Here is a 27,758-nt window from a genome sequence, read left to right on the forward strand (position 1 = left end):
TGATGTACTGTGTATAGGATGCACAGTATAATATGAAATAGGCAAAATAGTGTAATCAATGAGTGGAAATCTAATACACAGTGTTCAAACGTTCTCTTTTTTAACGACACTGTATACTATATTTCCCTACTATAGATAAATCTTTATTCTAACACCTGAAAAAACTAATGAATTTGTGTCATGCTACAGAGCAAGAATCCTTTACCTGAGTATCCTATTTTACATTCACAGGTTGCTCTTTTAAAGAGTTCATTTTCGGAATTTCTTGTGTTTGTGTAATTGCATTTGCCATTTCCGTTACATCCACTACACAAGATAATAGCGATATCTAGCGGTGATGATTCGACTTGTTGGTTATCCACAGCAGAGACGCTTAAAAAAGAAGATAATAATAAGTTAGTCAATTTAAATAATGCACACATTCAAGATATTAGAATTCAATATTATGAGATGTTATTTAATTATTAAATATTTGCTTTTCTCGAATAAAGCGAGACAAGTAAAGGTATACAAACCCATTATCAAATAATTAAATATAGTATGTTTATTCTTTCTAAAATACTGATAAATAGGAATCTTGAAAATAAAATGAAGGGTTAGTACCTGATGCTTGTTACATTGGTATCATATGGTGTCCATGACGCAATACCCGTCAAATTGTCAAATTGAAAGTTTGTGTTTGGCTGCTGTAAAATTTTGTATACAGCATTTTCGCCGTCATCAGAAATGTTGAATTTTAATTTCACTGTAACGTTAACTTCTGCCTCAATTACACTGTCTCCTATCACTTCTGGTGTCTCATTAGCTGAAAGAGGAAGCTCCTTTACTAGTTTTATGTTATAACTATTCTTTTGAGTTCAAAATCAATACTCAGTTCGACAGTGAAGTAATTTGTGAAATTGATGATAAATGAATCACCAGTAATTAAAGATTGCTACTGATATAGGATTTCATCAACCGAAATTTAATATATTTACCTATTGCACTTGTCTCAGACTCGGAAGTGCTCTCTTCACTTCCGGAGGAAATAGCCAATGTTTTGTCGCCTGTGGCGAGGAAGTCAAAAATACAGGACTGTGAAGCAGAAGCACCGCCACATTGCTCCTTAGCTTTATTCCGTCTTTCATCACTAAATTCGTCAATGAAAAAGGGCAGAAAATCTGGATGATTGTAGTCCTCGTGTGACAAGCCAGTGTCGTAGTGGAATATTGAAGTTGTGTCATTCACAGACCCTGGGAGTACAATGATATTTTATACATATAATATTTTGAGTAATATCTTTTTTTTCATCTTATGATTAAAACATTATCTTAATCATTAAACTTAAGAAAGGAATATCATGAGAAAGGGCACAGCAACAGGTGAGAAAATATTTCAAATCTTAAATGTTAATGATATGTTTTATTTTCGTACAACATAGCTATCACAAAATAAGCCATTATTTAACCCAACAGGTATAAAAATGTGCCTTGCACTCACATGCTTGACCAAAGTTGAAGTATATGGCCCTCTCACTGCCAGTGCTGTTTCCTGTGAGAGTTGTACCGTTAGGGAGAAGGAAGTCATTGGTTGTGTTGCCATCAAAATTTCCCATCAGCCCTGACACATTTCCTTTATAGACATCGTCCACCACAGCCTCACACGTCAAGAACCGAACACCAAGACTGACTTTGATGGTTATTGCTGAAATTGTAATGGTTTTCATGTTACTCATACATGTACTTTTAAAGAATACTTCGGTGTGTATGAACGATTTTGGGAAATTCTTAAAATTTAGTCATTTTTTTCGTGAAAATTTAAAAATCAACTTGGAAATATGGTGCTTTGAAATTTAAGATTATTCTTACCGGTAATTCAACATATTGAAGTTCATGGAAAAGATCACCTTAATTAATTCGACTTACAAGAATTAAGGAAAGAAGCAACAATTGTCTGGTTCTCCTGTCGCAGTTGTAGAAACTGTGTAGTGTACGTAAAGTTCAGATTCTCGAATTCTCTCGTCAAGTCTCGGTCATCACCTCTGATATACATCTCTATAGAGACAAAATTCTATCTATGCATCAATCAATATTTGATCCTTTTTAACTTTTCGTTTAAAATGGACTTTGTTAACTTTACATATAATCATATCTCGCAAATGTTTTATAAAAAAAAATTAGCAACCATCAGTCATGTTATCTAATACTTTTTACGTATTTATTTAATTTTTTTTTTTTTTTTTAAACTTACTGTCTTTATTTCTTGACATTTCAATCTGAACAGTTGCACCAGTCTGGTCTTTAGCAGCAAAAGCACTGAAGATCGTGGCGTTAATGGTTGTTCCATTTTCGTTAGTAGCTAGATCAGTTCTAGCTTGGAGTTCAAATTTGGTTTTTTCAGTATCTATTTTCATCATAGTGTATTCTCCGTAACCATTGAATGTGTACTGATGCCCATCCAAAGTACCAATATGAGGGTCACCGAAAAACCAGGCTATATAAAGACAACACAAATTGGTGTTTTAGGTAGCCTAAGTGTTGAAAGTATGAATGCACAATACCTTATGATGTAATCTCTTAGATAAATAAATGAATGAATTGAATAATTTATCAAAAATGAATTAATGAGTAAATAATATATTTATCAAAACTGCATTGCGAATAACTTTACTTTCAGATACCATATATAATTTTTAATAGTAGGAGAGAGTATGACATATTTATTTTAAAACAACACATATCACTATACTAGAAGATAAATACAGTTAATACTAGCCTGCTCTAAATGGAGATCTGCGATAACACCTTGTGATTGGTCGGACCTCGTAATACCAGTCACAATGCCCTGAATTACAGCAAACGTCTTTTGGCCTAACATCCTGATTGTAGTGGTTAAACCGTTGAAAGAAAGGACTATATTCCATCAATGTACCAGCCACTGGAGGTGACCGCCGACAGGAGCCGAGGACCGGACGCCACCACCACCACCACCACCACGAAGACCACCAAAAGAAAGGATAACAACATTCCTAGAAAATATTGTTTGTGACTCTCAGTTGTTGAGAAGCTTGTTGTGAAATGAATTTAATATATAGGTATTAATGTTTAAGTATGATTTTGAAAGCATTGGTATTAACTACAGGGACATACATGTAGCATAACGTACCTTTTATTGAAGCAACCAAAATATAAAATTATAGGAAAAAAAATTATCAATGTAACAATACATATACATGTCCTGTGAATCAAAATTTTATTTTACCGCATTTCTTCCAAACGTCATCGTGGCGTAACACATAACATTGTTCCTGTAGTCAATTCTGCTGAATGAAAAGCGTGGGTCAAATCTAAGGAGACCACTGTCACATGGACATTGTAGCGACCAAGCCATGTTGGACAGCCGGTTAGCCACACCACTCTCTTTGTTTCGAAGATACCAGCTAAAGCATTCCCTCTCCTCTCTGCTTAGCCGGACTTCTGTTGTCATTTTGTATATCCAGAACCCATTCGTACCTTAAAGTTAGGTGATATATGACTAAGGTTATATTTTTTAAACTTTTCCAAAAAGTGAATACATGTAAGTAAAAATTTCTCAATCTTAATAATTATTAAGGTAAAATGTCCATAAATAATCATGTACCTCTATTCCCCGGAACAGAACTCATGCGAAAAGCAGCCTGTTGGTTTGAGTATGAATTTCTGGCGAGGAATCTCTTGAATCTGTATCCAATTGAAATCCTAAGGTTTCTTATAGGTCTGAGATTGACATCAATATAATTAAACACAACGAAAGTGTTTTCACCGTCCGATATCAATAAACATTGTATGGTTACTTTCTGAAGTAGGAAAAAAGTAAAGTACAAAATATATAAGTCCATTCAAAGGATGAACTGGATTCAGTGGTAGTGGTATAACTTAAAAGAAATGTTTCATGCTAGACAAACTGACCATTTTCTAATTTTCAGAAAAATTAAAAAGCAAAAGCAGAATCTCTTGACCTTTTCATTATAATGACATTGCTTTTACAATTAGAATAAGTTAAAATAGTGATCTTCTATATAATACTGCTAAAAATCTGTAATTGACATTGTACATAGAAGTTTACCTGAGATCTATCGGCATACAGCGCCATGTCTTTCCATGTGACCTTGACAAGCCAGCTGGTCTCAAAATTGGGAAAATCTTGCGAGTAGAATTCTTTTACGATTGCATTGGCTCTTAATAATGCACTGTGCTGGCTTCTAAATCCTCTAGATAATTTAAAATTAAACGTTTCGTAAGAATTTTTTTTTTCACATTTATTTCCGAGACCTATAACATTATGGATTATATAGATAGGGCAGCTGCCAGGGATGGGGCCCCGACTAAGCTCCCTCTATAACAATATATAATAATAATCCCTACAGCACCACGCAGGGTGCTAAATATCTAAATATCTATATCTAAATACAATGTCTCACAGAATTCATTCATATCATACATTCAATATGTATATTAATTAAATTGTATAACATATATATAAAAAAAGAATATTTATCCGGATTCAATTTTGGTTCTAAATTTCTTGTTCGTATTTGTAATCCGGTGCGATTCATGAATGTGTTGCAATATAATGAACAAGCTTATCTTTTAAAAAGATTGGTGAGCTAGCGCTGTAGCATAATAAAATACAGAAGAAGATATCTGAACCATTTGTTACATTTGCTGAATCGATTATTAATTGGAAGGCAGATTGGTGCACTGGGGGTTGAGTTGGGGGGGGGGTCACAATTCAGAATGGTGAATCTAAGAGTGTGCTTCACGTCGGCTATGGCATAACTCCTAACTGTGTTTTAAGCATTCTGTATTTTACTGTAATTTCAATTTCGAGGTGAAAAATAAAAGGTCAGTAGAACCAGTAAGCATCTTCGGGCCTTTCCGGCAAGCTCGGAAAACATATCCGAGGCTGCCGCGGTTTTCCGAGCTTGCCGAAAGATCCATGAAGGTAGATTTGAAAAGCTATGTATCCATTACAACTTTAGAAACAACAGTCTTGGTTTTATAAGACTCAAGTTACTGTTACTTTTTGTTCATTTACGTGCAGGTTAGACAACAAAACACGAAACTTCAGATCATATGTATTTTCAGATGATAAACACTTAATTGACAGGTCTTTCCGGCATACTCTGAAAAAGATTTGTGTTGTTGTTCTTTTTTTCCGAGCTTGCCGGAATTATCCACTAAGGTGGTAAAACTGTAAGGAAAGCTAGATGTCTAGAATCTTGGCATTATATGGCCAATTTTTTTCTTGTACTTTTATGTGTAGGTTAGACAATAAATTAAAAAGAATTCAGAATCCGGATCTAGACTGGTATTTAGTCAGCCCGGCTTCTATTTTTGTATGACAAAACGAAATTGTTATCGTATAATCTATCTACAGTAGTTTTCCCAGAATCCCCGACCGTGAAGTCGAGCATGCGTATTTCAGAAATATAGACTAACGTAGTTGCTAGCGCTCGAGAGCGCTAGCAATAAATGGGAAAAAATACATTGAACTTAATTTAAATCTGGACGGTGGAAAACAGGTAACAGTTTCTCGAATTCTGTTAATACAGTTAACGTTAAATTCATATCTCCCTTAAAATTGCGTTTATCATTTTTTAACAATTGAAAAATTAATTTCATTTCTTTCGTGAATGCTTTTTGGAGCAATGAGGTAGTTATTTATTATTTTCATACTTGATACTGTTTCTTGTTTTCCATATTGACCAAGTATATATATATAAATCAAAGTGTTAACTCAAATTCGAACATTTTTGGGTTCACTGGCAAATCCCAGTAGAACAGTACATGCATCAAATTTGATTGAATACTTTACAGGTATTAGTAAAATTATTCTTTGTACCAATTCTAAAACTGGTTTGACGTGTTTACAATAAAAAAAAAATGCTTCTGGCTCTCAGTGTTTGCTTTACAAAAAAGGCATTTGCCATTTGATAAACCCATTATACGTAGTTTTCCTCGGTGTACGAGTAGTATAAGATGTTATGCAAACATTTCCATTGGAATTCTTGAATTTTTTGTTTTAATTTAGCTTCGTAAATTGACCCCCAAATTCTTTCCCATGTAATGCCAATTTGCAGCAAATTCTCCCATTTTTCTTGAGATTTGGGAGTAACATTTTTGTTTAACACTCTTTGTAGGTCTTTAAGTTTTATATCATCAAAATTTATCAACTTATTTGTTTTCCTAACAATTAAGAAATTATCAAACAACACAAAACAGTTATTTATTTCTTTATCACTGATATTTGCAGTATTTCTCCTTGCAAGAATATCAATATAATTTTTAGGTATGGCGGCTTTGCTTTTACCTTGCTATATTCAAAAAACCAACTTCTTTTATCAAGAAGTTTTGTAAATATGTATGCATTGGTCTTAAAAGACTTACTATCTTTATCCCAAATATCATCAATAGTGTGTAAGCCACTTTTAATGAAAGACTCTATATATAGACTTTTACCTCGAAATTGTATATATTTATTTCCAAAAATCTGGCACTTCAAAATTTCATCTTTGCTTTCTGGTTGAAAATTCGATCTGAATTCACTGTATGCGAATAATGCATTTTTATAAAATGTAGAAAGTTTATTTAGAGAAATGTTGGAAAGGTCAGAACAGGTGCATAAAAATATTCTTGTTTTTGGATGTAAGTCTTTACTTTGTAACCAGAGTTTACCAATAGCATTCCAGTTTTCAAGTTCAGGGTGCATAATTTTGTATATTGTTTTGATTAGCTTACTTTTAATAAATGTAAATAAGTTAACCATGTGCTTTACTGAGGCAACAAACATTCCTATTCTACTTTGTTTACTTTCTGATCCCATACATAAGACCAGATAATGTCATTTATCTTTTTACTATAAATATTTGGTATGCCTCTCATTTCAATTTCACGTCCAATAATAGGAATTACTAGGTTTTTAATTATTAATGTTTTTTCCTTTAAATGTTAAATTTCTAGTTTTCCAAACATGAAGACAATTGGTAATTTTTTCTATTTTTTCCATCCAAATAGCTTTTATGTTAATATCATATCCATGGTTCACACCTAAAGTTTTAACATTTGTTGTTGTCCACTGTATTTTATTAAATTTAGGTTTTTTACCCTTTGATCTCCCAATGTAAAAACCCTTTGTTTTAGCAAAATTTATTTTTGCTCCTGATGCCTTTTCATATATTTCTAAATCTTTAAAGGATTCTTCTATAGATTCTTCATCCTTATTAAAAAGTTGTGTATCATCCGCAAACATATTGATTTTGCATTCAATATGCTGGATATTGTTAGGAATATGTATACCTTTAATGTTTGAATTTTGGCATATGGCACAAGCTAATGGCTCTATTTGTAATACATATAACAAGGGTGCTATAGGACAACCTTGTCTTGCTGACCTTGATCTTGTAAAATATTTGGATTGGAACCCATTTGTTTTAATGCAAGTTTTGGCATTTCTTAACAACATTATTATCCAGTTACAGTATTTATTTCCAAAATTAAAATTTTTCATAAGAATTGAAAATCAAAAGAATTTGTCGCTTTTTAAGAATTTATCATCCGCCTCTTTGTTGTTTTTTATAGTCCAATAGGATGTGAAGGATGACTCAATTTTTTGCATATTGCTTCGTTCGTTGTCCGTAAGATTTGCACGAGTAATAGTTTTAATCTTAACTAAAAAATATTGTCATTTGCTACAAAGCTACCCTAAAAAGTAAGGAATAAAGTTTGTTAAGATAGATAGGCCATGGCTCTTCCAAGATTGAGGTAGTACAAAATACAGCGCAAATGTTTTACTAAAAATCTTCGGAAGGACCACTTGATGCGAAAATACTGCACTGAGACAAGAAATGGAAGTCTCACGAGTACATGGTTGCATCAAGGACTAATTTACAATTTCCAGAGTAATATAAGAAAAATCACTGAAAGTATTCTCAAGAACTACTGCAGGGTAGATATACTGTACTTCGAAAATTATATATGAATCTCGATATGTATAAGTTTGCTGTATTGATCATTTTATAGTTTTACATCCAAAGTAAGAATATTTTACTGATAGAGAAGCAGATGTGGCCAAGGGCTTCAAATGTAGACATTTACTCTACATTCAGGGTTTTTGGGTAGTGAGGCTTTTTAGCAAGCCAACACCTGCTCTAACACGGGTTTAATAAAGACCCGTAATTTCACTTTAAAGTGATTAAAAAGTTGAACACTACTCGTAAAAGGCATTGTCCGCCATATTTCTATTTCATCGGCACTATCCAAACAACCCCTTTATAAGCCGGAGACCTTTTTAACAGTTCAAAGTATTTCGCTGTATAGGTCTCACCTGAAAAGACGTACATCTTACGTTGCCGTATTACTCGGTCACGATGAAATTATCAAATTTTACACACTTTTTTCGAGCCAGGAGAAAAGTAACATTAAATATACAAGTCAATGCATTATTTACAAACAGAAAATGCACATAAAACAAGGAATAAACTCAAAAAAATCTAAGACCACGAAAGGAATACTACATGTCGGCCACGAGTTTCAAGTGTGCAATCGGGTGTAACGAAATCGAAGGGTTTATATACCTGTGTGGAGGTGCCAAGTTATGAGTAGTGTTCAGCTTTAAAGTGCCGACCGCTTGTTGAAGAAAAAAAATAAATACCTGTTTTATATCAACTTAGGTTCGTCACGACCTTTGAACTGTTATAAGTACATGTACCTGTATTCAAACCGTTGTCTCTGGTGAATAGAGATTGGGAAGCTCTTTGTGTCCAATTAAAGATTGTTGAAAACATCGTTGCAATTGTACGTAGTTAGGCGAAGTAAGGGTTGTCAAGTTTTACAAGAAAAAATAAATGGCTTACAGATATACTTGTTTTAAGACACAAAATTGACTGCTAGCCCCTTATTTCGGTTGCGAAAGAGCCATCAAATCCTAGAAAGCTGTCCCTTTTTAAAGGCTCAGGGATTTTTTTTTTCATTCTAAAATCATCTGACATGTTGAGGTCACTCAATAAAAAAGAAAAATAGTGAGATAAAGTTTGACCTTGTTTTGCGGTCAGAGAGCGCTTTGTATTTACGTACACTTAATGGTAAATGTTTTTAAAAGTTCGTGGTAATAGTTCCTCTCGAACAGTCAATCTTTTAAACACATTTTTGTTTTTTCCTATTTCATTTTATATGCTGACTAAAAGTATGCATTTTTACATAAACATTGGGTTGACATTGAAAAATCATGAAGTTCCCACGGCATTTTTGTATGACTTTCTGATATGCTTCGAAGGACAATTTACGTATTTAACACTAGAGATGAAGTAGTGTCAGATTTAACAGTCCTTTTACAATTGCATTTAGTTCTTGCGAATTTAATACAATGTAACGAACATTAGATGTTTTCAATGGTCGAGATCCCAGTGATGACTTCACAAGGTTTTTAAAGGTCTATTTCAAGGATTTTTAATACATTCTTCTGCTCAGGATTTGTAGAAGAGTGAATATGAAGAGTTTTCCCCGGACATTTGATGGTCCACAATTGAATTGATTTGCTTTATTCGATAATAAAATGACATAGAAAATTATATTATTTTGATACAAAAAAAATAAATAAAACAGATACACAATTTTGTCAAATATGAAGTATGAAAAGAAAACTAACCTGGAGTATGCTTGATAATATACAGCACTGTCGCCATTATACGAGTACGATGTCAAATCCGTCCAAAATGGACATATAATTTGTCGTTCAGAAATAGCTGCCGAGTTCATTTCATTTATAGAAAGGCTGTTATATCTCTCCCCCATGCCTATGATGCCATTTGTACCAACCTGCATGTACATTTTAAATTTAAAAAAAAAACTTTTTTTTCTTGATAGAATATTTTTACGTGTTTTATAATTAAGAAATGAAAGCATACCTTCAAATGATATAGTGACTACGTATATATATATTTATGAACATGTATACACATTAATAAATAAAAGATGCACGTTCCCTTCACCTGATGTTTTATCTTAACAAAAATGATTCACTTTGAATTTTGAATGTTAAAATACTATCAGAAGGATTAACGACACCATCTTTTCAGATCACTTATGCATGTATTAATAATTCCTCTTAAGCATTTATCATATAGCTTTTAGTAAAAACTTTTTACAATGAACATAAAGACATCAAACAAAAAAATGTTTAAAATTCTATATTTTTATATTTTTCATTGAATGCAAACTAAAGTATTTTAAAGGATAAGGAGTGATTTGAATTTCATATGGGAATATCAATATGAAATTACATACATAACATTACAAATTAAAAACAGGTAAGAATTTAAAGCATTAAAAACTTTTCTTCTTCAACTTTTCATTTTGATTTGAAATTGAATTTATAAAACAATTAAACTTACATAAACACTCGAAAATCCTCCATCTGAACCATCTCCAACGAACACTTGTGTTGCCGACCGCAATTTTGTACTTGCAAGATCATCACCAATCAAATACGAATCTCCAAATGCCGACCCGTACTCTAGAGGACTGGACAAAGCCATAGCAGTGGTTGTTGGTGCAGTAGTACTAGTTGTTGTTGTTGGCTCTGTAGTAGTAGTGGTTGTTGTTGGCTCAGGAGTAGTTGTGGTTGTTGTAGGCTCTGTAGTAGTTGTAATTGTTGTTGGCTCTGTAATAGTTGTGGTTGTTGTTGGCTCTGAAGTTAATGTTGTGGTTGTTGTTTGTTCAGTAATACTAGTGGTACTTGTTAGTTCTCTAGTAGTAGTGGTAGTGGGTGCAGTGGTAGTTGTAGTTGTTGTTGGCTCTGTAGTAGTAGTGGTTGTTGTTGGCTCAGTAATAGTTGTGGTTGTTGTTGGCTCTGTACTACTTGTTGTTGTTGGTGGTGCAGTGGTAGTAGTTGTTATTGTTGGCTCTGTAATAGTAGTAGTTGTTGTTGGTTCTGTAGTAGTAGTGGTTGTTGTTGGTTCAGTAGTACTAGAGGTCATTGTTGATTCTGTACTAGAAGTGGGTGTTGGTGCACTAGTAGTAGTTATTGTTGGCTTTGTAGTTATTGTTGTGGTTGTTGTTGGCTCAGTAGTAGTTTTGATTGTTGTTGGCTCTGTACTTGTAGTTGTGGTTGTTGTTAATTCTGTAGTAGTTTTGGTTGTTGTTGTCTCAACAGTAGTAGTGGTTGTTGTTGGTAATGATGTAGTTGAAAGTGTTGTTGGCTCTGAAGTAGTAGTTGTTGGCTCAGTAGTAGTAGTGCTTGTTGTTGGTTCTGTGGAAGTAGTGGTTGTTGGTTCAGTAGTACTAGTGGTCATTGTTGTTTCTGTAGAAGAAGTGGTTGTAGGTTCACTGGTAGTATTTGTTGTTGGCTCTGTAGTTATTGTTGGCTCAGTAGTAGTTGTGGTTGTTGTTGGTTCAACAGTAGTAGTGGTTGTTGTTGGTGATAAGGTAGTTGAAGTTGTCGCTGGCTCTGTAGTAGTAGTTATTGTTAGCTCCGTAGTACTAGTGGTCGTTGTTGGTACTGTAGTAGTAGTGGTTGTTGGTTCAGTCATACTAGTGGTTGTTGTTATTTCTTTAGTAGAGGTGGTTATTGCTGCAGTGGTAGTAGTTGTTGTTGTTGGCTCTGTAGTAGTAGTTGTTGTCGGCTCAGTGGTTGTTGTTGGCTCAGTAGTAGTTGTGGTTGTTGTTTGTTCTGTAGTAGTAGTGGTTGTTGTTGGTTCAGCAGTACTAGCGGTCATTGTAGGTTCTGTAGTTGAAGTTGGTGGCTCAGTAGTATTTATTGTTGTTGGTTCAGTTGTAGTAGAGGTTGTTTTTGGTTCTGTAGTAGTAGTGGTTGTTGGTTCAGTCGTACTAGTTGTTGTTGTTGGTACTGATATAGTTAAAGTTGTTGTTGCCTCTGTAGTAGCTATTGTTGTTGGTTCAGTAGTACTAGTGGTTGTTGTTGTTTCTGTAGTAGAAGTGGATGTTAGTGCGGTGGATGTAGTTGTTCTTGTTGGCTCTATACTTGTTGTGGTTGTTGTTTGTTCAGTAGTACTAGTGGTTGTTGTGGGTTCTGTAGCAGTAGTAGTTATTGTTGATTCAGTAGTACTAGTGGTTGAACTTGGTTTTCTAGTTGTTGTTGTGGTTGTTGTTGGCTCAGTAGTACTAGTGGTCGTTGTTGATTCTGTAGTAGAAGTGGTTGTTGGTGAAGTGGTAGTGGTTGTTGTTGGCTCTGTAGTTGTTGTTCTTGTTGGTTCAGTAGTAGTTGTGGTTGTTGTTGGTTCTGTAGTAGTAGTGCTTGTTGTTGTTTCATAAGTAGTAGTGGTTGTTGTTGGTACTGATGTAGTTGTGGTTGTTGTTGGCTCTGTAGTAGTTATTGTTGTTGGTTCAGTTGTAGCAGAGGTTGTTGTTGGTTCTGTAGTAGAAGTGGTTGTTGTTGATTCAGTAGTACTAGGGGTTGTTCTTAGTTCAGTAGTACTTGTGGTCATTGTTAGTTCTGTAGTTGTTGTTGTGGTTGTTGTTGGCTCAGTAGTAGTTGTGGTTGTTGTTGGTTCTGAAGTAGTAGTGGTTGTTGTTGGCTCTATAGTTATAGTTGTGGTTGTTGTTGGCTCTGTTGTAGTTGTGGTTGTTGTTGGTTCTGTAGTAGTAGTAGTTGTTGTGGGCTCTGTAGTTGTAGTTGTTGTTGTTGTTGGCTCTGTAGTAGTTGTGGTTGTTATTTTCTCAACAGTAGTACTGGTTGTTGTTGGTACTGATGTAGTTGAAGTTCTTGTTAGCTCTGTAGTAGTTATTGTTGTTGGTTCAGTTGTAGTAGAGGTTGTTGTTGGTTCTGTATTAGTAGTGGTTGTTGTTGATTCAGTAGTACTAGTGGTGATTGTTGGTTCTGTAGTATAAGTGGTTGTTGGAGCAGTGGTAGTAGTTGTTGTTGTTGGCTCTGTAGTTGTTGTTGTGGTTGTTGTTTGTTCAGTAGTACTAGTGGTTGTTGTTGGTTCTGTAGCAGTTGTAGTTGTTAATAGTTCAGTAGTACTAATGGTCAAACTTGGTTCTGTTGTTGTTGTTGTGGTTGTTGTTGGCTCAGTAGTAGTTGTGGTTGTTGTTGGCTCAGTGGTTGTTGTTGGCTCAGTAGTAGTTGTTCTAGTAGATTCTGTAGTAGTAGTAGTTGTTGTTGGCTCTGTAGTTGTAGTTGTGGTTGTTGTTGGCTCTGTAGTAGTTGTGGGTCTTGTTGCTTCTGTAGTAGTAGTGGTTGTTGTTGGTTCAGTAGTACTAGTGGTCATTGTTGGTTCTGTAGTAGAAGTGGTTGTTGTTGGTTCAGTAGTACTAGTGGTCGTTGTTGGTTCTGTAGTAGAAGTCGTTGTTGGAGCAGTGGTAGTAGTAGTTGTTGTTGGCTGCGTAGTTGTTGTTGTTGTTGGCTCAGTAGTAGTTGTGGTTGTTGTTGGTTCTGTAGTAGTAGTGGTTGTTGTTGGCTCTGTAGTTGAAGTTGTTGTTGGCTCTGTAGTAGTTATGGTTGTTGTTGGTTCTTTAGTAGTAGCAGTAAGTGTTGTTTGTTCTGTAGTAGTAGTTGTGGTTGTTGTTGGCTCTGTAGTAGTTGTGGTTGTTGTTGTTTCATAAGTAGTAGTGGTTGTTGTTGGTACTGATGTAGTTGAAGTTGTTGGCTCTGTAGTAGTTATTGTTGTTGGTTCAGTTGTAGTAGAGGTTGTTGTTGGTTCTGTAGTAGAAGTGGTTATTGTTGGTTCAGTAGTACTAGTGGTCGTTGTTGGTTCTGTAGTAGAAGTCGTTGTTGGAGCAGTGGTAGTACTTGTTGTTGTTGGCTCCGTAGTTGTTGTTGCTGTTGTTGGCTCAGTAGTAGTTGTGGTTGTTGTTGGTTCTGTTGTAGTAGTAGTTGTTGTTGGCTCTGTAGTTGAAGTTGTTGTTGGCTCAGTAGTAGTTGTGGTTGTTGCTGGTTCTTTAGTAGTAGTAGTAGTAGTAGGTGTTGTTGGTTCTGTAGTTGTAGTTGTGGTTGTTGTTGGCTCTGTAGTAGTTGTGGTTGTTGTTTTTTCATAAGTAGTAGTGGTTGTTGTTGGTACTGATGTAGTTGAAGTTGTTGTTGGCTCTGTAGTAGCTATTGTTGTTGGATCAGTTGTAGTAGAGGTTGTTGTTGGTTCTGCAGTAGAAGTGGTTGTTGTTGGTTCAGTAGTAGTAGTGGTCGTTGTTGGTTCTGTAGTAGAAGTCGTTGTTGGAGCAGTGGTAGTAGTTGTTGTTGTTGGCTCCGTAGTTGTGGTTGTTGTTGGCTCAGTAGTAGTTGTGGTTGTTGTTGGTTCTGTAGTAGTAGTGGTTGTTGTTGACTCTGTAGTTGAAGTGGTTGTTGTTGACTCAGTAGTAGTAGTTATTGTTGTTGGTTCAATTGTAGTAGAGGTTGTTGTTGGTTCTGTAGTAGAAGTGGTTGTTGTTGGTTCAGTAGTACTTGTGGTCTTTGTTGGTTCTGTAGTAGAATTCGTTGTTGGAGCAGTGGTAGTAGTTGTTGTTGTTGGCTCTGTAGTTGTTGTTGTTGTTCGTTCAGTAGTAGTTGAAGTTGTTGTTGGCTCAGTAGTAGTTGTGGTTGTCTGTTCTTTAGTAGTAGTAGTAGGTGTTGTTGGTTCTGTAGTTGTAGTTGTGGTTGTTGTTGGCTCTGTAGTAGTTGTGGTTGTTGTTGTTTCATAAGTAGTAGTGGTTGTTGTTGGTACTGATGTAGTTGAAGTTGTTGTTGGCTCTGTAGTAGTAATTGTTGTTGGTTCAGTTCTGGTAGATGTTGTTGTTGGTTCTGTAGTAGAAGTGGTTGTTGGCTCCGTAGTTGTTGTTGTTGTTGTTGGTTCAGTAGTAGTTGTGGTTGTTGTTGGTTCTGTAGTAGTAGTGGTTGTTTTTGGCTCTGAAGTTGAAGTTGTTGTTGGCTCAGTAGTAGTTGTGGTTGTTGTTGGTTCTTTAGTAGTATTAGTAGTTGGTGTTGTTGGTTCTGTAGTTGTAGTTGTGATTGTTGTTGGCTCTGTAGTAGTTGTGGTTGTTGTTGTTTCATAAGTAGTAGTGGTTGTTGTTGGAACTGATGTAGTTGAAGTTGTTGTTGGCTCTGTAGTAGTTATTGTTGTTGGTTCAGTTGTAGTAGAGGTTGTTGTTGGTTCTGTAGTAGAAGTGGTTGTTGTTGGTTCAGTAGTACTAGTGGTCATTGTTGGTTCTGTAGTAGAAGTCGTTGTTGGAGCAGTGGTAGTAGTTGTTGTTGTTGGCTCTGTAGTTGTTGTTGTTGGTGTTGTTGGCTCAATAGTAGTTGTGGTTGTTGTTGGTTCTGTAGTAGTAGTGGTTATTGTTGGCTCTGTAGTTGAAGTTGTTGTTGGCTCTGTAGTAGTGATTGTTGTTAGTTCAGTTGTAGTAGAGGATGTTGTTGGTTCTGTAGTAGAAGTGGTTGTTGTTGCTTCAGTAGTACTAGTGGTCTTTGTTGGTTCTGTAGTAGAAGTCGTTGTTGGAGCAGTGGTAGTACTTGTTGTTGTTGGCTCCGTAGTTGTTGTTGTTGTTGGCTCAGTAGTAGTTGTGGTTGTTGATGGTTTTGCAGTAGTAGTGGTTGTTGTTGGCTCTGTAGTAGTTGTGGTTGTTGTTGTTTCATAAGTAGTAGTGGTTGTTGTTGGTACTGATGTAGTTGAAGTTGTTGTTGGCTCTGTAGTAGTTATTGTTGTTGGTTCAGTTGTAGTAGAGGTTGTTGTTGGTTCTGTAGTAGAAATGGTTGTTGTTGGTTCAGTAGTACTAGTGGTCATTGTTGGTTCTGTAGTAGAAGTCGTTGTTGGAGCAGTGGTAGAACTTGTTGTTGTTGGCTCCGTAGTTGTTGTTGTTGTTGTTGTTGACTCAGTAGTAGTTGTGGTTGTTGTTGGTTCTGTAGTAGTAGTGGTTGTTGTTGGCTCTGTAGTTGAATTTGTTTTTGGCTCAGTAGTAGTTGTGGTTGTTGTTGGTTCTGTAGTAGTAGTGGTAGGTGTTGTTGGTTCTGTAGTTGTAGTTGTGGTTGTTGTTGGCTCTGTAGTAGTTGTGGTTGTTGTTGTTTCATAAGTAGTAGTGGTTGTTGTTGGTACTGATGTAGTTGAAGTTGTCGTTGGCTCTGTAGTAGTTATTGTTGTTGGTTCAGTTGTAGTAGAGGTTGTTGTTGTTTCTGTAGTAGAAGTGGTTGTTGTTGGTTCAGTTGTACTAGTGGTCTTTGCTGGTTCTGTAGTAGAAGTCGTTGTTGGAGCAATGGTAGTAGTTGTTGTTGTTGGCTCCGTAGTTGTTATTGTTGTTGGCTCTGTAGTAGTTGTGGTTGTTGATGGTTCTGTAGTAGTAGTGGTTGTTGTTGGCTCTGTAGTTGAAGTTGTTGTTGTTGGCTCAGTAGTAGTAGTTATTGTTGTTGGTTCAGTTGTAGTAGAGGTTGTTGTTGGTTCTGTAGTAGAAGTGGTTGTTGCTGGTTCAGTAGTACTTGTGGTCTTTGTTGGTTCTGTAGTAGAAGTCATTGTTGGAGCAGTGGTAGAAGTTGTTGTTGTTGGCTCTGTAGTTGTTGTTGTTGGTTCAGTAGTAGTTGTGGTTGTTGTTGGTTCTGTAGTAGTAGTGGTTGTTGTTGGCTCTGTAGTTGAAGTTGTTGTTGGCTCTGTAGTAGTGATTGTTGTTGGTTCAGTTGTAGTAGAGGATGTTGTTGGTTCTGTAGTAGAAGTGGTTGTTGTTGGTTCAGTAGTACTAGTGGTCTTTGTTGGTTCTGTAGTAGAAGTCGTTGTTGGAGCAATGGTAGTAGTTGTTGTTGTTGGCTCCGTAGTTGTTGTTGTTGTTGGCTTTGTAGTAGTTGTGGTTGTTGTTGGTTCTGTAGTTGGAGTGGTTGTTGTTGGCTCTGTAGTTGAAGTTGTTGTTGTTGGCTCAGTAGTAGTAGTTATTGATGTTGGTTCAGTTGTAGTTGTGGTTGTTGTTGGTTCTGTAGTAGAAGTGGTTGTTGTTGGTTCAGTAGTAGAAGTGGTCATTGTTGGTTCTGTAGTAGAAGTCGTTGTTGGAGCAGTGGTAGAAGTTGTTGTTGTTGGCTCCGTAGTTGTTGTTGTTGGTTCAGTAGTAGTTGTGGTTGTTGTTGGTTCTGTAGTAGTAGTGGTTGTTGTTGGCTCTGTAGTTGAAGTTGTTGTTGGCTCAGTAGTAGTTGTGGTTGTTGTTGGTTCTTTAGTAGTAGTAGTAGGTGTTGTTGGTTCTGTAGTTGTAGTTGTGGTTGTTGTTGGCTCTGTAGTAGTTGTGGTTGTTGTTGTTTCATAAGTAGTAATGGTTGTTGTTGGTACTGATGTAGTTGAAGTTGTTGTTGGCTCTGTAGTAGTTATTGTTGTTGGTTCAGTTGTAGTAGAGGTTGTTGTTGGTTCTGTAGTAGAAGTGGTTGTTGTTGGTTCAGTAGTACTAGTGGTCATTGTTGGTTGTGTAGTAGAAGTGGTTGTTGGAGCAGTAGTAGTAGCTGTTGTTGTTTGGTCTGTAGTTGTTGTTGTGGTTGTTGTTGGTTCAGTAGTACTGGTCCTTGTTGTTGGTTCTGTAGTAGTAGTAGTTGTTGTTGGTTCAGTACCACTAGTTGTCGGACTTGATTCTGTACTTGTTGTTGTGGTTGTTGTTGGCTCAGTAGTAGTAGTGCTTGTTGTTGGTTCTGTAGTAATAATGGTTGTTGTTGGTTCAGTAGTACTAGTGGTCTTTGTTGGTTCTGTAGTTGTTGTTGTGGTTGTTGTTGGCTCAGTAGTAGTTGTGGTTGGTTTTGGTTCTGTAGTAGTAGTGGTTGTTTTTGTTTCAGTTGTACTAGTTGTCTTTGCTGGTTCTGTGGTAGAAGTGGTTGGTGCAGTTATAGTGGTTGTTGTTGTTGGCTCAGTAGTAGTTTTGGTTGTTGTTGGTTCTGTAGTAGTAGTAGTTGTTGTTGTTGGCTCTGTAGTTGTAGTTGTGGTTGTTGTTGGCTCTGTAGTAGTTGTGGTTGCTGTTGTTTCATAAGTCATAGTGGTTGTTGTTGGTACTGATGTAGTTAATGTTGTTGTTGGCTCTGTAGAAGTAGTGCTTGTTGTTGGTTCTGTGGTAATAGTGGTTGTTGTTGGTTCACTGGTACTAGTAGTCGTTGTTGGCTCCGTAGTTGTTGTTGCTGTTGTCTCAGTAGTAGTTGTGGTTGTTGTTGGTTCTGTAGTAGTAGTGGTTGTTGTTGGCTCTGTAGTTGAAGTTGTTGTTGGCTCAGTAGTAGTTGTGGTTGTTGTTGGTTCTTTAGTAGTAGTAGTAGTAGGTGTTGTTGGTTCTGTAGTTGTAGTTGTGGTTGTTGTTGGCTCTGTAGTAGTTGTGGTTGTTGTTGTTTCATAAGTAGTAGTGGTTGTTGTTGGTACTGATGTTGTTGAAGTTGTTGGCTCTGTAGTAGTTATTGTTGTTGGTTCAGTTGTAGTAGAGGTTGTTGTTGGTTCTGTAGTAGAAGTGGTTGTTGTTGGTTCAGTAGTACTAGTGGTCATTGTTGGTTCTGAAGTAGAAGTTGTTGTTGGAGCAATGGTAGTAGTTGTTGTTGTTGGCTCCGTAGTTGTTGTTGTTGTTGTTGTTGGCTCAGTAGTAGTTGTGGTTGTTGTTGGTTCTGTAGTAGTAGTGGTTGTTGTTGGCTCTGTAGTTGAAGTTGTTGTTGGCTCAGTAGTAGTTGTGGTTGTTGTTGGTTCTTTAGTAGTAGTAGTAGGTGTTGTTGGTTCTGTAGTTGTAGTTGTGGTTTTTGTTGGATCTGCAGTAGTTGTGGTTGTTGTTGTTTCATAAGTAATAGTGGTTGTTGTTGGTACTGATGTAGTTAATGTTGTTGTTGGCTCTGTAGAAGTAGTGCTTGTTGTTGGTTCTGTGGTAATAGTGGTTGTTGTTGGTTCACTGGTACTAGTGGTCGTTGTTGGCTCCGAAGTTGTTGTTGTTGTTGTTGGCTCAGTAGTAGTTGTGGTTGTTGTTGGTTCTGTAGTAGTAGTGGTTGTTGGCTCTGAAGTTGAAGTTGTTGTTGGCTCAGTAGTAGTTGTGGTTGTTGTTGGTTCTTTAGTAGTAGCAGTAGGAGTTGTTGGTTCTGTAGTTGTAGTTGTGGTTGTTGTTGGCTCTGTAGTAGTTGTGGTTGTTGTTGGCTCTGTAGTTGAAGTACTTGTTGGCTCAGTAGTAGTTGTAGTTGTTGGTTTTTTAGTAGTAGTAGTAAGTGTTGTTTGTTCTGTAGTTGTAGTTGTGGTTGTTGTTGGCTCTGTAGTAGTTGTGGTTGTTGTTGTTTCATAAGTAGTAGTGGTTGTTGTTGGTACTGATGTAGTTGAAGTTGTTGTTGGCTCTGTAGTAGTTGTGGTTGTTGATGGTTCTGTAGTAGTAGTGGTTTTTGTTGGCTCTGTAGTTGAAGTTGTTGTTGGCTCAGTAGTAGTAGTTATTGTTGTTGGTTCAGTTGTAGTAGAGGATGTTGTTGGTTCTGTAGTAGAAGTGGTTGTTGTTGGTTCAGTAGTATTAGTGGTCATTGTTGGTTCTGTAGTAGAAGTCGTTGTTGGAGCAGTGGTAGTAGTTGTTGTTGTTGGCTCTGTAGTTGTTGTTGTTGGTGTTGTTGGCTCCATAGTAGTTGTGGTTGTTGTTGGTTCTGTAGTAGTAGTGGTTATTGTTGGCTCTGTAGTTGAAGTTGTTGTTGGCTCTGTAGTAGTGATTGTTGTTGGTTCAGTTGTAGTAGAGGATGTTGTTGGTTCTGTAGTAGAAGTGGTTGTTGTTGCTTCAGTAGTACTAGTGGTCTTTGTTGGTTCTGTAGTAGAAGTCGTTGTTGGAGCAATGGTAGTAGTTGTTGTTGTTGGCTCCGTAGTTGTTGTTGTTGATGGCTCTGTAGTAGTTGTGGTTGTTGTTGGTTCTGTAGTTGGAGTGGTTGTTGTTGGCTCTGTAGTTGAAGTTGTTGTTGTTGGCTCAGTAGTAGTAGTTATTGATGTTGGTTCAGTTGTAGTAGAGGTTGTTGTTGGTTCTGTAGTAGAAGTGGTTGTTGTTGGTTCAGTAGTAGAAGTGGTCTTTGTTGGTTCTGTAGTAGAAGTCGTTGTTGGAGCAGTGGTAGAAGTTGTTGTTGTTGGCTCCGTAGTTGTTGTTGTTGTTGGCTCAGTAGTAGTTGTGGTTGTTGATGGTTCTGTAGTGGTAGTGGTTGTTGTTGGCTCTGTAGTAGTTGTGGTTGTTGTTGTTTCATAAGTAGTAGTGGTTGTTGTTGGTACTGATGTAGTTGAAGTTGTTGTTGGCTCTGTAGTAGTTATTGTTGTTGGTTCAGTTGTAGTAGAGGTTGTTGTTGGTTCTGTAGTAGAAATGGTTGTTGTTGGTTCAGTAGTACTAGTGGTCATTGTTGGTTCTGTAGTAGAAGTCGTTGTTGGAGCAGTGGTAGAACTTGTTGTTGTTGGCTCCGTAGTTGTTGTTGTTGTTGTTGTTGACTCAGTAGTAGTTGTGGTTGTTGTTGGTTCTGTAGTAGTAGTGGTTGTTGTTGGCTCTGTAGTTGAATTTGTTTTTGGCTCAGTAGTAGTTGTGGTTGTTGTTGGTTCTGTAGTAGTAGTGGTAGGTGTTGTTGGTTCTGTAGTTGTAGTTGTGGTTGTTGTTGGCTCTGTAGTAGTTGTGGTTGTTGTTGTTTCATAAGTAGTAGTGGTTGTTGTTTGTACTGATGTAGTTGAAGTTGTCGTTGGCTCTGTAGTAGTTATTGTTGTTGGTTCAGTTGTAGTAGAGGTTGTTGTTGTTTCTGTAGTAGAAGTGGTTGTTGTTGGTTCAGTAGTACTAGTGGTCTTTGCTGGTTCTGTAGTAGAAGTCGTTGTTGGAGCAATGGTAGTAGTTGTTGTTGTTGGCTCCGTAGTTGTTGTTGTTGTTGGCTCTGTAGTAGTTGTGGTTGTTGTTGGTTCTGTAGTAGTAGTGGTTGTTGTTGGCTCTGTAGTTGAAGTTGTTGTTGTTGGCTCAGTAGTAGTAGTTATTGTTGTTGGTTCAGTTGTAGTAGAGGTTGTTGTTGGTTCTGTAGTAGAAGTGGTTGTTGTTGGTTCAGTAGTACTTGTGGTCTTTGTTGGTTCTGTAGTAGAAGTCATTGTTGGAGCAGTGGTAGAAGTTGTTGTTGTTGGCTCTGTAGTTGTTGTTGTTGGTTCAGTAGTAGTTGTGGTTGTTGTTGGTTCTGTAGTAGTAGTGGTTGTTGTTGGCTCTGTAGTTGAAGTTGTTGTTGGCTCTGTAGTAGTGATTGTTGTTGGTTCAGTTGTAGTAGAGGATGTTGTTGGTTCTGTAGTAGAAGTGGTTGTTGTTGGTTCAGTAGTACTAGTGGTCTTTGTTGGTTCTGTAGTAGAAGTCGTTGTTGGAGCAATGGTAGTAGTTGTTGTTGTTGGCTCCGTAGTTGTTGTTGTTGTTGGCTTTGTAGTAGTTGTGGTTGTTGTTGGTTCTGTAGTTGGAGTGGTTGTTGTTGGCTCTGTAGTTGAAGTTGTTGTTGTTGGCTCAGTAGTAGTAGTTATTGATGTTGGTTCAGTTGTAGTAGAGGTTGTTGTTGGTTCTGTAGTAGAAGTGGTTGTTGTTGGTTCAGTAGTAGAAGTGGTCATTGTTGGTTCTGTAGTAGAAGTCGTTGTTGGAGCAGTGGTAGAAGTTGTTGTTGTTGGCTCCGTAGTTGTTGTTGTTGGTTCAGTAGTAGTTGTGGTTGTTGTTGGTTCTGTAGTAGTAGTGGTTGTTGTTGGCTCTGTAGTTGAAGTTGTTGTTGGCTCAGTAGTAGTTGTGGTTGTTGTTGGTTCTTTAGTAGTAGTAGTAGGTGTTGTTGGTTCTGTAGTTGTAGTTGTGGTTGTTGTTGGCTCTGTAGTAGTTGTGGTTGTTGTTGTTTCATAAGTAGTAATGGTTGTTATTGGTACTGATGTAGTTGAAGTTGTTGTTGGCTCTGTAGTAGTTATTGTTGTTGGTTCAGTTGTAGTAGAGGTTGTTGTTGGTTCTGTAGTAGAAGTGGTTGTTGTTGGTTCAGTAGTACTAGTGGTCATTGTTGGTTCTGTAGTAGAAGTGGTTGTTGGAGCAGTAGTAGTAGTTGTTGTTGTTTGGTCTGTAGTTGTTGTTGTGGTTGTTGTTGGTTCAGTAGTACTGGTCCTTGTTGTTGGTTCTGTAGTAGTAGTAGTTGTTGTTGGTTCAGTACCACTAGTTGTCGGACTTGATTCTGTACTTGTTGTTGTGGTTGTTGTTGGCTCAGTAGTAGTAGTGCTTGTTGTTGGTTCTGTAGTAATAATGGTTGTTGTTGGTTCAGTAGTACTAGTGGTCTTTGTTGGTTCTGTAGTTGTTGTTGTGGTTGTTGTTGGCTCAGTAGTAGTTGTGGTTGGTTTTGGTTCTGTAGTAGTAGTGGTTGTTTTTGTTTCAGTTGTACTAGTTGTCTTTGCTGGTTCTGTGGTAGAAGTGGTTGGTGCAGTTATAGTGGTTGTTGTTGTTGGCTCAGTAGTAGTTTTGGTTGTTGTTGGTTCTGTAGTAGTAGTAGTTGTTGTTGTTGGCTCTGTAGTTGTAGTTGTGGTTGTTGTTGGCTCTGTAGTAGTTGTGGTTGCTGTTGTTTCATAAGTCATAGTGGTTGTTGTTGGTACTGATGTAGTTAATGTTGTTGTTGGCTCTGTAGAAGTAGTGCTTGTTGTTGGTTCTGTGGTAATAGTGGTTGTTGTTGGTTCACTGGTACTAGTGGTCGTTGTTGGCTCCGTAGTTGTTGTTGCTGTTGTCTCAGTAGTAGTTGTGGTTGTTGTTGGTTCTGTAGTAGTAGTGGTTGTTGTTGGCTCTGTAGTTGAAGTTGTTGTTGGCTCAGTAGTAGTTGTGGTTGTTGTTGGTTCTTTAGTAGTAGTAGTAGTAGGTGTTGTTGGTTCTGTAGTTGTAGTTGTGGTTGTTGTTGGCTCTGTAGTAGTTGTGGTTGTTGTTGTTTCATAAGTAGTAGTGGTTGTTGTTGGTACTGATGTTGTTGAAGTTGTTGGCTCTGTAGTAGTTATTGTTGTTGGTTCAGTTGTAGTAGAGGTTGTTGTTGGTTCTGTAGTAGAAGTGGTTGTTGTTGGTTCAGTAGTACTAGTGGTCATTGTTGGTTCTGAAGTAGAAGTCGTTGTTGGAGCAATGGTAGTAGTTGTTGTTGTTGGCTCCGTAGTTGTTGTTGTTGTTGTTGTTGGCTCAGTAGTAGTTGTGGTTGTTGTTGGTTCTGTAGTAGTAGTAGTTGTTGTTGGCTCTGTAGTTGAAGTTGTTGTTGGCTCAGTAGTAGTGGTAGTTGTTGTTGGTTCTTTAGTAGTAGTAGTAGGTGTTGTTGGTTCTGTAGTTGTAGTTGTGGTTTTTGTTGGATCTGCAGTAGTTGTGGTTGTTGTTGTTTCATAAGTAATAGTGGTTGTTGTTGGTACTGATGTAGTTGAAGTTGTTGTTGGCTCTGTAGTTTTTGTTGTTGTTGGCTCCGTAGTTGTTGTTGTTGTTGTTGGCTCAGTAGTAGTTGTGGTTGTTGTTGGTTTTGTAGTAGTAGTGGTTGTTGTTGGCTCTGTAGTTGAAGTTGTTGTTGGCTCAGTAGTAGTTGTGGTTGTTGTTGGTTCTTTAGTAGTAGTAGTAGGAGTTGTTGGTTCTGTAGTTGTAGTTGTGGTTGTTGTTGGCTCTGCAGTAGTTGTGGTTGTTGTTTCATAAGTAGAAGTGGTTGTTGTTGGTACTGATGTAGTTGAAGTTGTTGTTGGCTCTGTAGTAGTTATTGTTGTTGGTTCAGTTGTAGTAGAGGTTTTCGTTGGTTCTGTTGTAGTAGTGGTTGTTGTTGATCCAGTAGTAATAGTGGTCGTTGTTGATTCTGTAGTAGAAGTGGTTGTTGGAGCAGTGGTAATAGTTGTTATTGTTCGCTCTGCAGTTGTTGTTGTGGTTGTTGTTTGTTCAGTAGTACTAGTAGTTGTTGTTAGTTCTGTAGCAGTAGTGGTTGTTGTTGGTTCAGTAGTACTAGTAGTCAATGTTGGTTCTGTAGTTGTTGTTGTGGTTGTTGTTGGCTCAGTAGTAGTTGTGGTTGTTGTTGGTTCTGTAGTAGTAGTGGTTGTTGTTGATTCAGTAGTACTAGTGGTCGTTGTTGGTTCTGTAGTAGAAGTGTTTGTTGGTGCAGTGATAGTAGTTGTTGTTGTTGGCTCCGTAGTTGTTGTTGTTGACTCAGTGGTAGTTGTGGTTGTTGTTGGTCCTGTAGTAGTAGTGGTTGTTTTTGGCTCTGTAGTTGAAGTTGTTGTTATTGTTGGCTCAGTAGTAGTTGTGATTGTTGTTGGTTCTGTAGTAGTAGTAGTTGTTGTTGTTGGCTCTGTAGTTGTAGTTGTGGTTGTTGTTGTCTGAACAGAGGTAGTGGTTGTTGTTGGTACTGATGTAGTTGAAGTTGTTGTCTCTGTAATAGCAGTTGTTGTTGGCTTAGTAGTAGTAGTGCTTGTTATTGGTTCTGTAGTAATAGTGGTTGTTGTTGGTTCAGTAGTACTACTAGTCGTTGTTGGTTCTGTAGTTGTTGTTGTGGTTGTTGTTGGCTCAGTAGTAGTTGTGGTTGTTGTTGGTTCTGTCGTAGTAGTGGTAGTTGTTGGTTCAGTAGTACTAGTTGTCGTTGTTGGTTCTGTAGTAGAAGTGGTTGTTGGTGCAGTGGTAGTGGTTGTTGTTGTTGGCTCGGTAGCTGTTGTTGTTGGCTCAGTAGTAGTTGTGGTTGTTGTTGGTTCTGTAGTAGTAGTGGTTGTTCTTGGCTCTGTAGTTGAAGTTGTTGTTATTGTTGGCTCAGTAGTAGTTGTGGTTGTTGTTGGTTCAGTTGTAGTTCTGGTTGTTGTTGGTTGTGTAGTACTAGTGGTCTTTGTTGGTTCTGTAGTAGTAGTGGTAGTTTGTCCAGTGGTCGTAGTTGTTGCTGGCTCTGTAGGGGAAGTGGTTGTTTTTGGATCAGTAGCTGTAGTGGTTGTTGTTGGCTCAGTAGTAGTTGTGGTTGTTGTTGGCTCTGTAGTAGTAGTAGTATTGGTTTTTGTTGGCTCAGTAATACTAGTAGTGGATGTTGGTTCAGTGGTAGTAGTGTTACTAATTTGTTCAGGAATAGAAGTGGCTGCCATTACTAGTAATTCTTTTGTCATGAAGATTATGAGAAGAATTACTATGCGATATAAAATATTCTTCATATTGAATCATATTACTTTGGGACACCGGTCTCAGTCTAGTAAAATATAGAAAAAAAAGTATGTTTGTAAATTATTTTCATTTTCAAAAAAGGAAAAAGATAAATATTATTTCGAGTGGTGTTTATTTGATATGATGGATTTTAGACTTTTTTCATCAGCCTATATAAACATCCTTATTGGTTTCAATCAAAATTCTGATTGCGCCATTCGGAAAAGGGTGCTTTTGACGATTTCTACACATAGGTCAAAAGGTCCAAGTTCAAGGTCGTAAATTTATACATTCCGTCTATGTGTAACACTTTCGTTGCCGGGCGATATCTCAAGAAACTTTTGAGCTTTTGCAATGAAATTTTATACCATAACTCCCTAGGGTCTCTCTCACCCCTCTCAAAGTGTCCCGCCCCGTTTTTTTTTTTTTTTTAATTAAGGTCTTCCGTCTCCAACGGAAGACCTTATTGTTTTCGTTCGGTTTCTTTTTCCCTATTATTATTAGGGTCTTCCGTCTTCAGCGGAAGACCCTTCTATTATTCTTCGGTTTCTTTTTTACCTTTATTATTATTTTTATTTTTTTTTCTTCTTACAAAATTTGTGCAGACGATTTCTCAGAGATGGCTCGTTCGATTTTATTCAAATTTTCGTGAAAGATGCGTTGATATCTGAAGTTAATTCCGGCAATTCCGTTAAGGGATATTTACTTCCGGTCGGAAGTTATCACCCTTTTATCAAAATTTAGAGGACCTCCTTTTCTGCGATGGAACTCAAAAACGGCTTAAGCCAGAGCGCTGAAATTTTCAGTGATGATAGAGGACATGTTGCCATTTTGCACCTGGGTTTACATATTTTCCGGAAGTGCTTAGTATGGAAGCTCGGTAGGGGTCGAAATTTAGGACACGAATTATGAGTGAATTTTTGAGACATTTTGTATCGTATCTTTTAAAATATAATTATTTTGCTAAAACATACTGAACAATATTTGTGCAGAATGACAAGATCTTTAATATGATATCAAGAAAAAAGGGCTGACTTATCATATTAGGGGCTGGTAGGGGCCAAAAGTATTAAATCAATAACTCTTTAACGATCAATATTTTGGTATACATTACTGAAGAAAAAATATTTATCTTAACAATTTACAACTATACATTATAATATTTATGTCATATGTTACATATTTAGGGGCCATAAGGGGCCAGAATGCCAAATCTTTGGTACTCTATATCTCGAAAGTGGGAAATATTTTGATAAGCAATATTGAATAAAAGATGTTCAAAACAATGTTCAGAAGAATAAGTACTGGTAACCTTTCGATTTTTGCTAAACGTCCCCATTAAGGAGTTGAAGGGCTGACCCCTAAATATATCTTTTGCATATATCTCGGAAACGAAAAAGAATTTATTAATAGTTATTGAACGAAAAATGATCAAAATCATGAGATCTTTACAGTGGTATGAAGAAAAAGGGACTGGCCCCTCAAAATAGGGGCCGAGAGGGGCTGAAAATCTTTAATCAATAACTCTTTAACGATCAACAATTTGTAATGCATTACTGAAGCCAAAATGTCTATCTCAACAATTTACAACCATATATAATGCTATTTACATCATATGTTACATAATTAGGGGCCATAAGGGGCCAGAATGCTAAATCTTTGACACTTTATAGCTCGAAAGTGGGAAATATTTTGATAAGCAATATTGAACAAAAGATGTTCAAACTAATGTTCTGAACAATATGCAACCTTTCAATTTTTCCTAAACATCCCCATTAAGGAGTTGAAGGGCCGGCCCCTAAATATTTCTTTTGCAAATATCTCAGAAACGAAAAAGAATTTCTGACTAGTTGTTGAACAAAAAATGTTCAAAATCATGAGAGCTTTAAGGTGATATCTAGATAAAGGGTCTGATCTCTTAAAATAGGGGCCGAGAGGGGCCGAAAGTATTTAATTAATAACTCTTGAATGTTCAATATTTTGTAATATATTACTGAAGCGAAATAATTCATCTTCACACTCTTTAACAATTTTACATGATGTTTACATCATATCTTATATATGATATATATATCATGGGGTCATAAGGGGTCAGATTGCATAATTTTTGGCGCAATATATCTTGAAAAGGAAGTATATTTTGATAAACTATATTGAACAAAAGGCGTTCAAAATAATATTCTTAATAATATGCAATCTTTCAATTTTTTGCTAGACGTCCCCATTTAGGACTTGAAGGACCGGTCCTTAATATATCTTTTGCATATATCTCGGAAACAAAAACCAATTTCTGAATAGTTGTTGCAGAAAAAGTGTTGAAAATCATGAAAGCTTTAAGGTGATATGAAAAAAGGGGCTGACCACTCATATCAGGGGCAAAGACCGGCGGAAAGTCTCTAATCTTTAACTTTTTAATGATCAGTATTTTGTTACAAATTACCGAAGCAAAATTGTTTGTCTTAACAATTTATTTATATCAGTATTTTTAAATGAAAATCTCAGTTATATTCTTATCTCATCTTATCAAAAATCGGACGGAAGACCCACTCGTTGCTCGCAACGAGATCGCATCTAGTTAGGGTCTTCCGTCTTCAGCGGAAGACCCTTCTATTATTCTTCGGTTTCTTTTTTACCTTTATTATTATTAGGGTCTTCCGTCTTCAGCGGAAGACCCTTCTATTATTCTTATGTTTCTTTTTCACTTTTATTATTATTCTTCTTTTCTTTCTCCTTACCGATTTTGTGCAGAAGATTTCTCAG

At 36.9% G+C, this 27,758-nt stretch overlaps 1 protein-coding gene across 1 annotated transcript in view; it reads right to left on the reverse strand.

Moving 5' to 3' along the window:
• The window catches only part of LOC133197092 (mucin-2-like), a 44,049-nt gene extending 19,106 nt beyond the window's left edge, over window positions 1-24,943 (reverse strand). The window contains exons 1-19 of the mRNA XM_061332934.1: window positions 24,132-24,943; window positions 22,832-23,591; window positions 21,886-22,684; window positions 20,693-21,657; window positions 17,237-18,316; window positions 14,014-17,092; window positions 12,139-13,911; window positions 10,409-11,685; window positions 9,664-9,833; window positions 4,084-4,228; window positions 3,619-3,814; window positions 3,241-3,491; window positions 2,755-3,007; window positions 2,230-2,472; window positions 1,905-2,033; window positions 1,480-1,683; window positions 978-1,232; window positions 604-805; window positions 206-372 (exon numbers count right to left, since the gene is read on the reverse strand). Coding sequence (XP_061188918.1) covers window positions 206-372; window positions 604-805; window positions 978-1,232; window positions 1,480-1,683; window positions 1,905-2,033; window positions 2,230-2,472; window positions 2,755-3,007; window positions 3,241-3,491; window positions 3,619-3,814; window positions 4,084-4,228; window positions 9,664-9,833; window positions 10,409-11,685; window positions 12,139-13,911; window positions 14,014-17,092; window positions 17,237-18,316; window positions 20,693-21,657; window positions 21,886-22,684; window positions 22,832-23,591; window positions 24,132-24,943 — 12,760 coding nt within the window. The remainder of the gene's footprint in view (window positions 1-205; window positions 373-603; window positions 806-977; window positions 1,233-1,479; window positions 1,684-1,904; window positions 2,034-2,229; window positions 2,473-2,754; window positions 3,008-3,240; window positions 3,492-3,618; window positions 3,815-4,083; window positions 4,229-9,663; window positions 9,834-10,408; window positions 11,686-12,138; window positions 13,912-14,013; window positions 17,093-17,236; window positions 18,317-20,692; window positions 21,658-21,885; window positions 22,685-22,831; window positions 23,592-24,131) is intronic.
• Window positions 24,944-27,758: the final 2,815 nt, after the last annotated feature.

This window comes from Saccostrea echinata, unplaced genomic scaffold (assembly GCF_033153115.1).
Source record: "Saccostrea echinata isolate AGI-Se365-2 ecotype Australia unplaced genomic scaffold, CSIRO_AGI_Sech_v1 ptg000001l, whole genome shotgun sequence".
Classification (NCBI taxonomy): domain Eukaryota; kingdom Metazoa; phylum Mollusca; class Bivalvia; order Ostreida; family Ostreidae; genus Saccostrea; species Saccostrea echinata.